At 60.9% G+C, this 13,604-nt stretch overlaps 2 protein-coding genes across 2 annotated transcripts in view; one reads left to right on the top strand and one right to left on the bottom strand.

Moving 5' to 3' along the window:
• The window catches only part of CARD14 (caspase recruitment domain family member 14), a 26,679-nt gene extending 19,588 nt beyond the window's left edge, over nt 1–7,091 (top strand). Inside the window, 8 exon segments of the mRNA XM_021066500.1 lie at nt 149–386; nt 1,361–1,424; nt 1,975–2,086; nt 3,161–3,334; nt 5,507–5,569; nt 5,572–5,627; nt 6,182–6,297; nt 6,813–7,091. Of these exon segments, the coding sequence (XP_020922159.1) occupies nt 149–386; nt 1,361–1,424; nt 1,975–2,086; nt 3,161–3,334; nt 5,507–5,569; nt 5,572–5,627; nt 6,182–6,297; nt 6,813–7,020 (1,031 nt within the window). The 3' untranslated portion in view covers nt 7,021–7,091.
• Nucleotides 7,040–13,604, bottom strand: SGSH (N-sulfoglucosamine sulfohydrolase). Its single transcript, XM_003482941.4, has 8 exons — nt 13,410–13,604; nt 12,087–12,247; nt 11,504–11,609; nt 11,122–11,272; nt 10,619–10,775; nt 10,187–10,268; nt 9,178–9,381; nt 7,040–8,401 (listed from the first exon to the last, which is right to left on the bottom strand). Exons 1-8 carry the CDS (start codon nt 13,504–13,506, stop codon nt 7,842–7,844), a joined length of 1,518 nt encoding a protein of 505 aa, XP_003482989.3. The 5' UTR covers nt 13,507–13,604; the 3' UTR covers nt 7,040–7,841.

Genomic DNA, 13,604 nt, shown 5'->3' with positions numbered 1-13,604 from the left:
CCCCGCCCCCCAGGGCTGCCGATGCCAGCACTCGCAGCCCACGGCAGAGCCAGGCTCTGCCCCACGCTGCAGAGGCCCCCGAGGCTGAGCCGTCTTCCAGGGGGACCTTCGCCCTGGGCTCACCTGTCCTCATGCCTTCTTTGATCAGGTTACAAGAAGCTGGTCCAGGACCTGGAGGCCAAAGTGGCCACATCAGGGGATTCCTTCTACATCCGGGCCAACCTGGCCGTGGAGGGGCGGGCAGAGGGGGGGCTGCAGGTGCAGTGCAACGACATTCTGCACGTCACGGACACCCTGTTCCAGGGTGGCAGCTGCTGGCACGCCCACCGCGTCAGCCCCTACAGCACCAAGGATGCCGAACATGGCACCATCCCCAACTACACGCGGTGAGCAGTCGTCGTGGGCTCCCATGGCCCAGAGAGGGCCTGGAGACGGCCCAGGGGGACCTCGCCTGGACTCGCCTGGGGGAAGGTCCCCTCCTGCCTGGGAGGAACTGTCTTCCCAAGGCTCCCTCCACTGCCCAGGGCTAGAGAGTGGGGCTCCCCAAAGAAGTGGATCCCCAGTGTGCTGCCTGCCAGGTTCGCCTCTTGGGTGGGCTTTCTCGGTCCCAGAGCAGTTAGAGCATTCCAGGCCAGGTCCTCCTCCTCAGCACTAGGACATCTGGGCCTGGCTCACTCACTGCCATGGGGGCTTCCTGGGCACTGGACGTTGAGCAGTGTCCTGCCACAGCAGTGTCCTGCCCCCCCCCCCCGTTGTGACAACCAAAAAGGTCTCCAGACACGGCCAGTGGGGTAGGTGACCCATCGTGCTGGGTGTCCAGGACCGTCTTGGTTTTAGCACCGAAAGCCCCACGTCCGGGGGGAGCCCACAGTCCCAGGCCAAGTGGGACAGCCAGTCCCTCTCCCTGGGAGCAAAATTGCCTGCTCAGCACCTTGTTCTAGTTCACCCGCAGGGCACAAAGCATGGCCTCTCCTTCAGCGCCTCTCCAGCCTCATTGCAAATCCTGTCACCTGGAAGCCAGACTGGGCAGGTGCAGGGGGAGGCCTGGGACGACACTTCCAGCACACTCTCTGGGTGGCGCCAGACTGAAGTCCTCAGGCCACACTGGAGAAGCAAGGCCTGGGTGGTGGCCTTGAGCCCGCTCACACAGTGTCACCCTGGTCCACCTTCTACGGTTCAGTTAGCATCCAGGGGTGGGCTGAGACTTTGCAGGGTTTTTTTTAAGGCCCCAGGGGACGGTAGTAGCCACTGGGCTGGAGAACTGTGGCCTAGGGCGGGGGTGTCCCGGAGCCCTGGGCAGGGGCCCGCCTCTCCCGTCCAGCCCTCCCTGCAGCTGAGCCGGGCGTCCTCCTCTGTGCAGGGCTCAGCAGCTGCTCATCGCCCTCATCCAGGACATGGCTCGTCAGAGCACCGTCACCCGCAAGGTGAGGTGGCACCTCCCCCGCCGGCTGAGGTCCTGATGCGGGGTCCTGCTGGGAGGGCCCTGCCTCTCTCCCTGGGCCTTCCTCCTCCCCCAGCTCGCATTACCCAGAGGGAGGGGCCCAAACAACCCCTCCTTCCAGCCCGAGGTCCCAGCCCCACCTGGGCTGGGGTAGAGGACGGGTGGGCACTGGCTGGGGGTCCCCGGTAGAGCGTGCAGCTGCCGACCGAGGGGGTGGCCTGGCATTTCTCGCCCTCGTGCCCTCCACGCCGTCCCCTGGGTCTGCACACTGCACCCAGCCTGCAAGCTCTTCTTCCATGTGCAGACACGTCACAGGCTCCCTCTGCCCTCTTCCGGGCTCACTCCATGCGCCCGCCATCTGCACCCCATCCTTATTCCTCCTGAGGCCGGGCACAGAACTCTCAGCCATCCCTGAGCAAGGTGCTAGGATCGCAGGGCTGACCCGGAGGTCCAGAGATGCCCCTGGATTTGCCGGTCAGGTGGGGTGCCGGCCCCCAGCCCCGTGTGGACGTCCTCTCTGCCTCATCCAACAGGCTTCTGGGGGGGCCCAGAAGTTAGTCCGTATCATCAGTATGGACAGAACCGAGGCCAGCCCTCTGCGGTCATCCTTTGACAGGGGCCAGTCGGACCCGAGCCAGGGAGAAGGTGAGGTGGGCGGGGCTGGTGAGGGTGTTCGGGAGCTACTGGGGTTGGTCAGGGTGACGCCACCCATCTAGGCCAGACTCTGTGTCTTAAGAATCACGCCCTTCTTGGAGCTCCTGTTATGGCGCAGTGGTTAACAAATCCGACTAGGAACCAAGAGGTTGCAGGTTCGGTCCCTGGCCTTGCTCGGTGGGTTAAGGATCCGGTGTTGCCGTGAGCTGTGGTGTAGGTCGCAGACACGGCTCGGATCCCACGTTGCTGTGGCTCTGGCGTAGGCCGGCGGCTACAGCTCCGATTAGACCCCTAGCCTGGGAACCTCCATATGCCATGGGAGCAGCCCAAGAAATGGCAAAAAGACCAAAAAAAAAAAAAAAAAAAGAAAAAGAAAAAAGAATCATGCCCTCTGGAGAGCACCTGAGCTAGTACACACCTGTAATGTCCTATAACTACTCTCCTACATCTGTAACCTGCCCAAGTAAGACAGCCCAAAGCTTCTGGTCCAGTCCTCCAGACAGTAGTCCTGCAGATAGCAAGGCCTGAACGCTCTCCAAATGCCCTGCACCGTGCAAGCCAGTGGCCCTCAGACAGCTGCTGAGGGGCTGGCGTGGACGTGAGGCTGGTACAGAGGCCAGCACGGCTCAGCCCCTAAGCGGGTAAAACTGTGCCATGACATGGGTGGAAGGGAGTTTGGAAGAAGGTCGATTTCCTTTTTGGAAAGCCTTTTGGGCGCATCACAGAACCTAAATGACCAGGAAAGAGCAGGGGCTGGGCAGGGGGGGAAGACGGGGTCGTGTGACCCTTGGGGCTGGGGCTGGGGGAGGAGACACAGGAAGCTTCCAGGCCATCCGAGAGGAAGGAGGTGGGCCAAACAAGGAAAAGGGTTTAAACTACAGCCCTTGAAGGCGAATCTGGAGAGCCACAGGGCATCCGAATGCAGGGAACAGAGGACTCAGCAGGGTGGGGGTGGCATGCACGGCTGTTGGGTAGGGGCCCAGCTGCAGGGGCCAGGCTGCAGCCCTGGGGCAGGGGCTGCTGCAGCCTGGTGCCCAGCCAGCTCACAGCTTCTCCCTCCCACAGACCCCTCCACCATGTGCTTCTGGGCCGAGAGCTGCTTCACCCTGGTACCCTACACCCTGGTGCAGCCCCACAGGCCCAGCCAGCCCCGGCCCGTGCTCTTCGTGCCCAGGCTGGTCGGCAAGATCCTGAGTGAGAAGCTGTGCCTCCTCCCAGGATTTAAGAAATGCTCAGCAGGTAGGCTCTCACCTGGGAGTCCCACTGACGGTCCTCAGCAGGCGCCGTATCTGCTTTCAGGAGGGCGGCGTGACCAGAGGAGGGTCCTGGGGCTGCATAAACAAAGGACCGCCAAGTGGCGGGCTTCAAACAGCAGAGCTTTATTCTCGCAGTTCTGGAGGCTGGAAGTCCAAAGTCAAGGTGTTTGCAGACTGCGTTCCCCCAGGCTCCAGGGGGGGCCCCTGCCTGCCTCTGCCCCTGCTGGTGACTGCGGGTGGCCTGGGGCTGCCTCTCTCAGACCTCTGCCTCCCTGTCTGCGTGTTTCTTTACATGACCCCTTACAGGGAACTGGTCACTGGACTCAGGGCCCCTCTGCCCCAGTGTGGCCTCCTCCTAGCTAATCCTACCTGCAGGACTTATTTCAAAACCAAGTTCCATTCTGAGGCTTCAGATGGACCTGGGCTTTGGGAGGCTGTTTTTCCATCTAGTGCAGCTACTTCTGGCAGACAGGCTTGTCCTTGACTGGGGTGGCATAACCAAAGGCCTCCACCCATGGCCCAAAGCCACTCGGGGCAGGGCCAGTGGGAATCCTGGGTCCCATTGGAAAGGGCCCGAGGGTCTCTCCTCAGCAGGAAAGGTGGCTTGGCTGGTTGGAGAGCAGGACTTAGACCCTTGCTTTCATCCATCCACCCATCCCTGGCTGGTGGCTGCCACGGAGAGTTAGGCTACAACCTGAGGGTGAATCGGGCCCTGTCTCTCACTCCTGAAGTTCACAGAGGGGACAGAGGGAAGCCAGTGCAGCCCATGCAGTGCCTCCAGGGAGCACCTGCTGTGCGCCAGGCTCTGTGTGGAGGGGGGCGGGGGACACGCTAGAGGCACAGAGGCCAAGGGGCCCTCAGGGGTCCTTCTGCTCCCCGGAAGACAGATCCCTAAAGACATGGCACACTGACCCATCTAAGCTCTGAAGGTGGCCCAGAGGGATTCTTTGGAGAGGGGAAGAGGCTGTGGTCTGATGGGCAGGCAGGAGTTTGAGAGCTGAACAAGGTCGTCTAGGCCAAGGGAGCAGGATGTGCAAAGGCACTGAGGCACGGATGGCACGCTGGGGGGCAGCGGGCGCCTGGACGTGCCGTGCTATGTAATGGTCAAGAGGATGTGGTCGGGCGTGATCTTTGAGTGCCCATTCTGAAAGCAGAATAGAAGATGGACAGGAGAAGGGCTTGGCCTGGGGCTGGCAGATGAGCTAAAGACCACCGGGACCCCTGGGGCCAGAGGGGGTGGTGGCCAACCACACCAAGGAAGAGGAGGCAGCCCCGAGAGCTGTCTGCAGCCTGGATCGCCAGGATCTGGGGGTGCTTCGGGGGGTGGAGGCCAGCAGGAGGGACGTGCACTTCTGACTTGGGAGAGTTTGCGCTGTTCAGGAAGAAGGGAAAAGTCGGCTGGGTTTATTTACTTTTTAAAAATTGAAGTGTAGTTGATTTACAATGGTGTGTTAATTTCTGCTGCACAACAAAGTGATTCAGTTTATATATGTATATATACACATACATACATACATACACATGTTTTCTTCTCCGTTTTCTTTCCGTTGTGGTTTATCATAGGCTATCGAGTATAGTTCCCTTTCCTGCACAGTAGTTGTTGACCAGCAGGGTGGGTTTTCACATAGTCTCAGCTTGGGCACAGTGACTCTTAGAGACAGATCATGCTCTGGCACGGGCTGGCCTGTGCATCGCAGGATGAGTGGCAACATCCCTGGCCTCCACCTGTGAGGTGCCAGGGGCACACCTGCTCCCCCGCGGTTGTAGCAGTGTGACATGTCTTCAGACATTGCCCAGTGTCCCTTGGAGGCAAAGTTGCTCCTGGTTGAGACACTGATTTAAGGGACGGAGGAACATGGGGTAAGAAGTTGTATATGTAAGTTGGGAGCTTGGGAAGTGATGGGAGAGGGGCTCATCCACGTCTGCCCACCCCCACCTCCTTTCCTTCCATCCTTCCTTCCGCCCACATCCTGGCACTCACTGACTGAGCACTGCTGCGGACGGTTTAGGGTGAACGTGCAGGGTGTGGACTCCGAGCAGGAAGAGCAGGGTCAGGTCTATAGAGTTGGCCGGGGTCCGTGGGGGCCGCGTGTTCAGCCCGGGATCCTGAGGGAGCAGCTGGGGGCATGACGTCCCCATCAACCATCGCTTTCAGAGCACTTGAGCCAAGAGGAGTACGACGCGTCCAGCCAGAGAGGGGGCATCGTCCAGGAGAGGGAGGCTCCAGTGGCCGCTACTGTGTGACCCGCAGAGCAGTGGAGGCCCTCATGGAAAAGGTAAGGGGACCTGCGTCTCTAGAGCAGGTGGTGGGAGAGGCAGGAAGGGCCCGTGGGTGCTTGTCTATGCGGCTCCTTCGAGGAAAGACCAAACCCTGTTTCTGCCACTTGGGGTCCGGATGTCTTTGGGGGAGCCTCTTAACTTCCCCGAGCCTGGTCCTCAGCACAGGGGATGTTTAATAAACCCTTGTTAAATGGATGAAAGAGATGGACATGACACTATATTTTAGGGCTCAAACAACACATGCAAAGAGGCTCCCTGTGAACCACAAAGTTTCTTATTGACACAAAGCAGCCATGAGCCAGGGGCAGGACGGCCCCCCATCCTTCTAGCCCCCAAGGAGGCTGATGGAGCTACCTGCTCCCAGGGTCTGCATCTCCCTCCATCCCCGTAGCGTGCAAATCCCGCGGTCCCAGGTGAACCAACGGTCCCCCTCACGCCCGAGTGGGGTCCTCTCCCCCAGCTGCTCCAGACCTGAGGCCTGCGTGTCCGCTGGCAGCCTCACTCTGGGGGGGCGGGCTCCCCTGACTCACTTCCCCCTCCCCGCCCCCAGAACACCCACGCCCTCCTGGACGTCCGGCTGGACAGAGTCTGTGTCCTGCACAGGATGTGGATCTTTCCCATCATCCTCCACGTCTCCATCAACGAGAAGGTGGCAAAGAAACTCAGGTAGGTGCACCCCTGGGGCTCCGCCCCTGCCGCCCTGCCCATAAGGCCATGGCGAGCACGGCAAGAGCCCGCGAGGAGTTTCCCAGGAGAAAGGTCCTGCAGCCCACCCCCAGGAACAACCTAGAGAACAGTAAGGGGAGGCCCTAGGTCATGACTGACCCCAGCTAAGGCCACACGTTTCCTGGGGTACAGCTAACAGTCCATCCGCGTAAGGGGATGACACAGACTGAAAACCACTACTTAGTTCACAGCCAGGGACACCCAGACATGCTGCTGTGCGTTTATAATCTGAGAACTGCGGTTGTAAGCGTGGCCCCGCCCCCATCAGTGCAAGGTCCTCTAGAGCCCAAGTCCTGTCGTCTTCATGAGGCACCACGTCCGCTCCCAGCAGGCTGCTCGCATCCAAAGGCATCTGAGCAGCTGCTGCATCATTGGTGCAGCGCGTTCCTGGGGCCCTGGGCTGGGAGGCTGCTGCCAGGCTCTCCTAAGCCACCTCCTGCCTCTGGCGCCTGCAGGAAGGCCCTGCAGCGGTTCAGCACCACGGAGGACCAGCTCCTGGAGGCCGCAAGGCAGGAGGAGGGCGAGCTGGACAAAGCACCCTGTCTGTACAGCACCCTGGCCCCCGATGGCTGGAGCGACCTGGACGCCCTGCTCAGCTGCGTCCGCCTGGCCATCACAGACGAACAGAAGAAGGTCGTGTGGACAGAGAAGAGGCCTTACTGATGCCCCCACGACAAGCAAATTTAGAAAATGAACTTCGATATATTTTACTAAAATAGAAAGCTTTTACAATGCTCTGGCCTGTGGCTCCCCCAGCCCCGACACCCCACAGGATGGAGCTGGTGGGGGTGGGAAGGGCAGTGGGAGCCCACCCCCTCAGGGGAGAGCATCCCCTTCCAGGTTTTCCCAGGCAGGGCTTCTGCTCTCCGGCTGCTGGAGACAGGGCAGGTCTGGAGAGTTCCATGAGCCCATGTCGCAGACTCGTGTTCATCCAAGCAGAATTCACCCAACCAGAGGGTGGGGGTTCAAGCTTTCAGCAGCAGCATCTTTATCCCGAGATGCTCTCAAAAAGAAGGGCGCGCTCTGTGCACGCAGACCCCAGGATGAAACTCGTCACTCGGGGAGCCCTCCAAGATCAGCGGCCTCATGGAAACCTGGGGGAGGGGGTCAGGAGTCCCCCAGAGTGAGGGAGAAGAGCCCAAGCTTTGTTCAAAGCCTCCCGCCCAACCAGGGTTGACAAACACATGTTGCCCCACACTGGGTGGGGCTGGCACCCACCCGCCACCCTGGTGCCACACGGAAGCCTGTCTCCTCTCCAGTGAAGGACACAGGGACATCTCTGGGTTCCAAAGACCCAGGCGGCTCTGAAGCCCCACATCCCAGCCCCTTCTGCCTGCGGGTCCCCAGACCCCGCCTGCCCAGACAGCCCTCACCTTGTCATAGGTTGGGGAGCCTGCACTGTGCTGGGTCCCCCCAGAATTCCTATGCTGGATGTGGCACAGACGCAGGACAGCGGGTCCCCCACCATGGGGGTGGGAAGGGCCTCACAGCTCGTTGTGGAGCGGCCGGCACTGAGGAGAGAGCTTCTCCTCCAGCACCCCGTCAGGGGCACACACCCAGGGGTCGTGGGTGTCCCACTGCCACTTGGCCAGCTGGGTCTGAAGCAGCTCCAGAACCTGGGCATAGCGCGGGTCGGCAGCCAGGTTCTGGGTCTCGTGGGGATCCCGGCTCCGGTCATAGAGCTCCCAGCGCTCCCGGTAGTAGTAGCGGTGCAGGTCCTTGTACCAGCCCGTGGGCTGGCCAGCCACCGTGCGATTCAGGAGATCCTGGAAGGTGGGCGAGACGTAGAAGTCCTGGTCGATGGGAAAGGGCAGCCTGAAGTGGAGGTTGTGCACGAGGCGGAAGTCCTGGTGCTGCACAGAGCGCATGGGGTAGGACATGGTGACCTCGTGGTGGCTCTGGCTGCCGAAGACCGTGGTCCAGAGGGATTCCGCCTCCAGCGCTGGCAGGAGGGACCGGCCGGTGAGCTGGACAGTCTTGGAGCCAAAGATGGCATAGTGGGGGTAGGGGATGGAGAACCAGTCCAAGACGGTGGGCGTGAGGTCTGGAAAGGAGGGGGCGTCTCAGCCGCACAGAGTCCACCTGCAGAAGGGCTGCATCCAAGCCCCCCGGGGCTGGTGGGCTTCCTGGCACGTTAAATCACCAGCAGCTGGAAGCGGCCATGGGCCCAGCCATCATGGCTGTGGCACCCTCCGGGCCGTGATGCCCTCAATGGTATAACAAGAGGCCCCAATTTGTTGATACCCAGGATCCTCCTAAAATCCTCTGGGTCAGTGAGGAAGCCCCCATGGAGAGGCTAGTCCTCTTCTGTGCTGTGGCCACAACACTTCCCGACCTTGGAGCCAAAGGGAGACGTGAGCCCTGAGCCCCAGGGGCCCAAGCTCGCTGCTGCCTTGACCCATCAAGGCAGGGTCGAGGGGCACCAGTGTCACCTGGGAACTTGTCAGAAGTGCAAATCCTTGGACCCCACCCCAGATCTACTGTATCAGACACCCTGGGGTGGGGTCTGGGTACCAGCGAGGGCTCCAGGGCACCGATGCTCCCCCGTGAGCCAATGGAAAGACAAGAGGCTCGGAGTCAGTGACACCCGGACTAGACTCCAAGCTTGCTGCCTACCAGCTGTGGGACTTGCACTACAACCTTCACATCTCTGAGCCTCGTTTTTGCATCTGCAGAACAGGGGGGGCCGTCCCTTTCTCGCCCAGGTGGTGTGGCAACCCCGTCAGGTAGTGGGTGGGGAGCACCGGCTGGATGTGGTGGTCCCGCTGCGTTCACCTCCTCCTCCCCACCCGCCCTGCTGCATGAGCCCAAGGGTCCTACCTAGGAGGCTCACGTAGGCCTCGCTGACCTGGCCCCAGCGTTGCGGGTGCTCTGGGGACGACACCAGCAAGGGCTCAGCGGCGCCCGGCCAGTACAGGTTGGTCCTGCCGCTGGGGAAGGGGACCCCGTTGTCAGACGTGAAGATGACCAGGGTGTCATTCAGGACGCCTGCTCCACGCAGCTCCTGGAGCACGAGTCCAATCCCTGTGGGTGCAGACGGGAGGGCAGCGCTCAGCCACCAGCAGGGGTGTGCTCCCTCGTTCGTCACCCAGCCGCTGGGCCCCGGGCTGTTGTTTCCTTCACTCACCTCGGCCACCCGCCCCAGCAGCCCAGCCTTTCACCCAGCGCTCTGCCCACAGCCCTGTCCTGGAGCAGGACTTGCACAGCCTCCACCCACGCCCCCTCCACCCCCAGGGCAGCCGGCCAGGTCCCCCCCGTGCAGTTGCCACCTGACACGTGCTGATTTCTGTGTTTCCTAGAACCTCCTGTCTGCCCCAGGGGACTCACGGGGATGGTCTCAGGCGGGGGTGCGGGGAGAGAACAGGCTTCCCCTTTCCCCCTGCCCCTTCCGCGGTCCCCATGAACTCACGGCACCATCAGGGAGAGGATAAAGGCACCAACCTCCCAGAGTGGGTGGAATGGTGGTCCCTCTAAAAGAAATGCCCACCCAGAACCTGCGCGTGTGGCCTTTTGTGGGAAGAGGGTCTTTTCAGGTGCAATTAAACCAAAGATGTCGAGGAGAGGTCATCTTAAAATACCTAGGTGGCCCCTAAATCCAACGAGGAGTGTTTTTATGTGAAGAGAAGGAACACAGACAAAACACACAAAGAAGAAGATCACACGATGACAGAGGCAGACACTAGAGTGATGGAACCACAAGCCAAGCAAAGCTGGAAAAGGCAGGAAGGACTCTCCCCAGATGCTCCAGAGGGCCTGCAGCACTGCGATGTCTGGCTTCGAGATGGGGCCTGAGCTGGGCTCTATCCACCGCCTGGGCTCCCTGACCCACCTTGGTCCATCCGGCCGATGGTGGTGTACTGAGCGGCCAGGTCAGCTCGGGCTGCTGGGGTGTCAGGGACGAAGTAAGGCACCTGGGGTGGGGAAGGCAGGTGGAAATCAAGGTCAGAACAGACAGGTTTGGGGGCCAGAATGGCTGGCCCTCAAATTGGGGTCGCAGGCACCAGCCTCCCCGCCAGGGCCTGAAATCATCTTCCTTCCCGAGTGGATTAGCCCAAGAGCATTCACACACTCTGGATACATCACTCCACATCTTCGCACTTCTCTCTGCCACCCCACGGACAGGCACCCGGCTCCAATGAGGCAGAGAGCCTCTTCTTACACACCTGCAGCGCTGCAAACCTATGGACGGGGCACGGGGCCCAGCGCGACAAGGCGGAGGCAGAAGGGTGGTCCCTGGTCGTGCGGCAAGGGGCCCTCCTACCTGCACATCCTGCGGGTTGTAGGTCTGGGGGGTCCAGTCTGGGATCCACCCCATGCCACTCTCCCCGTTGCCAAACTTCTCACAGAAGGCCCCGTACTGCGGCTGGGAGTGCCCGCAGCGGTGCGGGTCGTGGAAGGCGACATAGAGGAAGAAAGGCCTGCAGGTGGAAGAGTGGGTCTGAGCACTGGGGTCCAGGTCAGCCATCGAGCCACCACCTGGCTTCTGCCCTGGGGAACCCCGTCCTTTAGGAAGAACCACCCCTCAGCTTTGCCTACTTCCCCATAACTGAGAGCCTCCCTGTGATCTACACTGCCTCAGGTTCCCTACGTCCCCTCTTCTGATAACCAGATCAACTTGAGTGTCTGGAACCTTCTCCCCCATCCACACCCCCGCTGTCTGGGGACTCCAAGAAGCCAACCAGAGACTCTGGGATTTTCATCTTGTATTAACTGCTAAGAGGTCTGGCTGTGTGCGGGCAGTAAGAGGCAGGGCCCTCCTCGCACCTGTCGTCCTGAGTCTGCAGGAACTTCCGGACCAGCAGTTTCATCCGCGTGATGTTCCGCCCCACCTGGAGGATGGAGTCATTCTCCTCCGTGTGCGCGAAGTCAAACGGGTACACGGCCTCTGGTCCCACGTGCTTCTTCCCAATGATGCCTGGAGCCGGGGAGACAGATCTGTCCAGAGCCCCTTTGGTCCCCTACCCACCTCTGTATCCCTCTCCCACTCCAAGCCTCCACAAGGACAGCCAGGCCCTTGTTCTCATGTGTCCAAGAGGCCCGGGTCTCTTGGGGTTAAGTGCTCAGAGCAGGTGACGCTGTCCAGAGTGGCTCAGGACAAGGCCACGCCCCTCTGGAGCAGGGAGGGAAGCTGCGCGAAGCCCCTCACCTGTGCGAACACCAGCTCGGCCCAGCAGCAGCGGCAGGCTCTGCACCCGGTCAAAGGAGTTGAAGTGGTGGACGTCCTGGTGCAGGCCATACATTCCGTTCTGATGCTGCCAGCAGAGATGCCGTGATGCAGGGCGCCATCTGACAGCCAGGGTGCCCCCGCACCCCAGCCTACCCCCCCAGCTTTCATGGGCGCACAAGCTCCTTGGACCATATCATGACGAGACTCAACACTGGGCTGGACAAGTACCTGCCAAGCCCCTTGCTGTGTGCTCTAAGTATAGGGTATCAGCTTGACCCATCCCAAAATCATTCCATGAGTGAGGTATTATTCCAACCCCATTTTACAGGTGAAGAAAATAAGGCACACAGAGGTAAATGATTTGGTCAAGGTCACGCAGAGTAGTGGAGCAGGACGCACAGGTGGGTAGTCCATTCCCAGCCTGCACTTCAACCATTAGGCTGGGGGTAGGGGAGGGAAGGTGGGCACATCCCTAGGGAGACCAGAGAGGGGTTCCCTGTGGGCACAGGCTTTGGCAGCCCTCCCTCTCCCATGCCCTCCTCCTGCCCCCTGCTACCCTCACCTGGGGCAGGCCAGTGAGGAGGCTGGCACGGCTGGGCGAGCAGCTGCTGACGGAGGTGAAGGCATTGCGGAAGACGATGCTGCGGCGGGCCAAGGCGTCCAGGTGAGGGGTGGTGATGGCGCTGTTGTTGTAGGCGCCACTCTCAAAGCCTCCATCGTCCGCTGAGGAAGGTGGGCGAAAGAGAGCACTAGGCTAGGCTCAGGCTCAGAAGGAGGGCTAGGCTCAGAAGGAGCAGCCTTCTGTGGGAGTGAGGGAGACCTGCTCCTGCCGCTGGGTCAGTGATGCCTGAGCCAGCATGATATCAGGCAGGAGTGATGCCCAGGGGGGCATAACCCAAGTGGGCCTGATATTCAGCAGGAATGATACCGGAGTGAGAATGCCAATAGGCACATAATGAAAACTGGGTGAGCACATTAGCGGGCAGGCATAAATCGCATGAGATCCAGGCAGGCATGTGCGCTATTGAGGGCCTGATGCTCAGGTGGGCATGCTAGCAGGCAGGCATGAGTAGTCAGTCCTGGGCTCTGCATACACACACCAGGATGTGGATCCATGTGCAGAGTCTACGCCAGTGCTCCAGAGGGGTGGGGGAGTTGAAGGGAGCCCTCAGTGGAGTGCTAAGTTACAGTTAGCTGAAAGGCCTGCCCGAGACCACAAAGTTAATCAGAGAGAGTGACCCTGGCAAAGAGCCAGACCTCAAAAGAGGAAAGAATCAGGTTGCCTTGTGACAGCTGGGCAGGGTCATCCAAGCAGGAAGTCGCATGAAGAGCACGGTGCTAGAGGAACTTGGGGTTTCAGGGTGGTGGAGGCTGCTCCCTTCAGGCAGGGGGAGAACTGAGCCACAGTGCTCTGGGGTCTGAAGAAGGGAAGGGCAAACTTAGGGGGCTATCACTGCTAGGGAGAAGATGAGAACCCCAGGGACTTGAGGCACTAGCTCCTCTTTTGGCATTCCCTCTGCCATCTGTGGACTCCCAAGTTCTGGAAAGCCGCCCAGTCTCCTGATGTGGGCGGGGACCGCAGGGTTAGCCCTGGCTGTTCTGGTCACTGGGTCAGAACCGGGGACAGCAGTGGGGTGTGAATGCTGGGGCCGACCCCTCCAGACCCCGCAGGGGGCAGGCCCCCACGGCCCACCTCTCCAAAGAGTTGACTACAAGGAGTCGGGGCAGCAAAGAAGGAAGACCGAGAATGAACTGCAACGGGGGCTGCAGGGCACGAAGCTTTAGCACTGTCCGCGGGTAGGGAGGGGCGAGTGGCCGCTTTGGGGGGCGACAACCGGCGTCCGTGGAGGGCGGTGGCCACGGAGGTCGGCGGGGACGCACTCACCGAGGATCAGCAGCACGTTCCGGCGGCGCCCCCCTTGCGCACAGCAGAGTCCCAGTGCCAGGAGCAGCACCCAACCCACCGGCTCCCGACGGCCCATGGCTGTAGCTCCAGTCGGGCCCCGCCCCGTGGTCACGTGACCACCAGCTCCGGCCCTGTCCCCGCCCACCCCGGTCACGTGCACCAGGCTCCGCCCAG

Source organism: Sus scrofa, chromosome 12, assembly GCF_000003025.6.
Source record: "Sus scrofa isolate TJ Tabasco breed Duroc chromosome 12, Sscrofa11.1, whole genome shotgun sequence".
Lineage (NCBI taxonomy): Eukaryota > Metazoa > Chordata > Mammalia > Artiodactyla > Suidae > Sus > Sus scrofa.
Note: the sequence above shows the minus strand (reverse complement) of the source record. Positions and strands in the feature narration are given on the sequence as shown.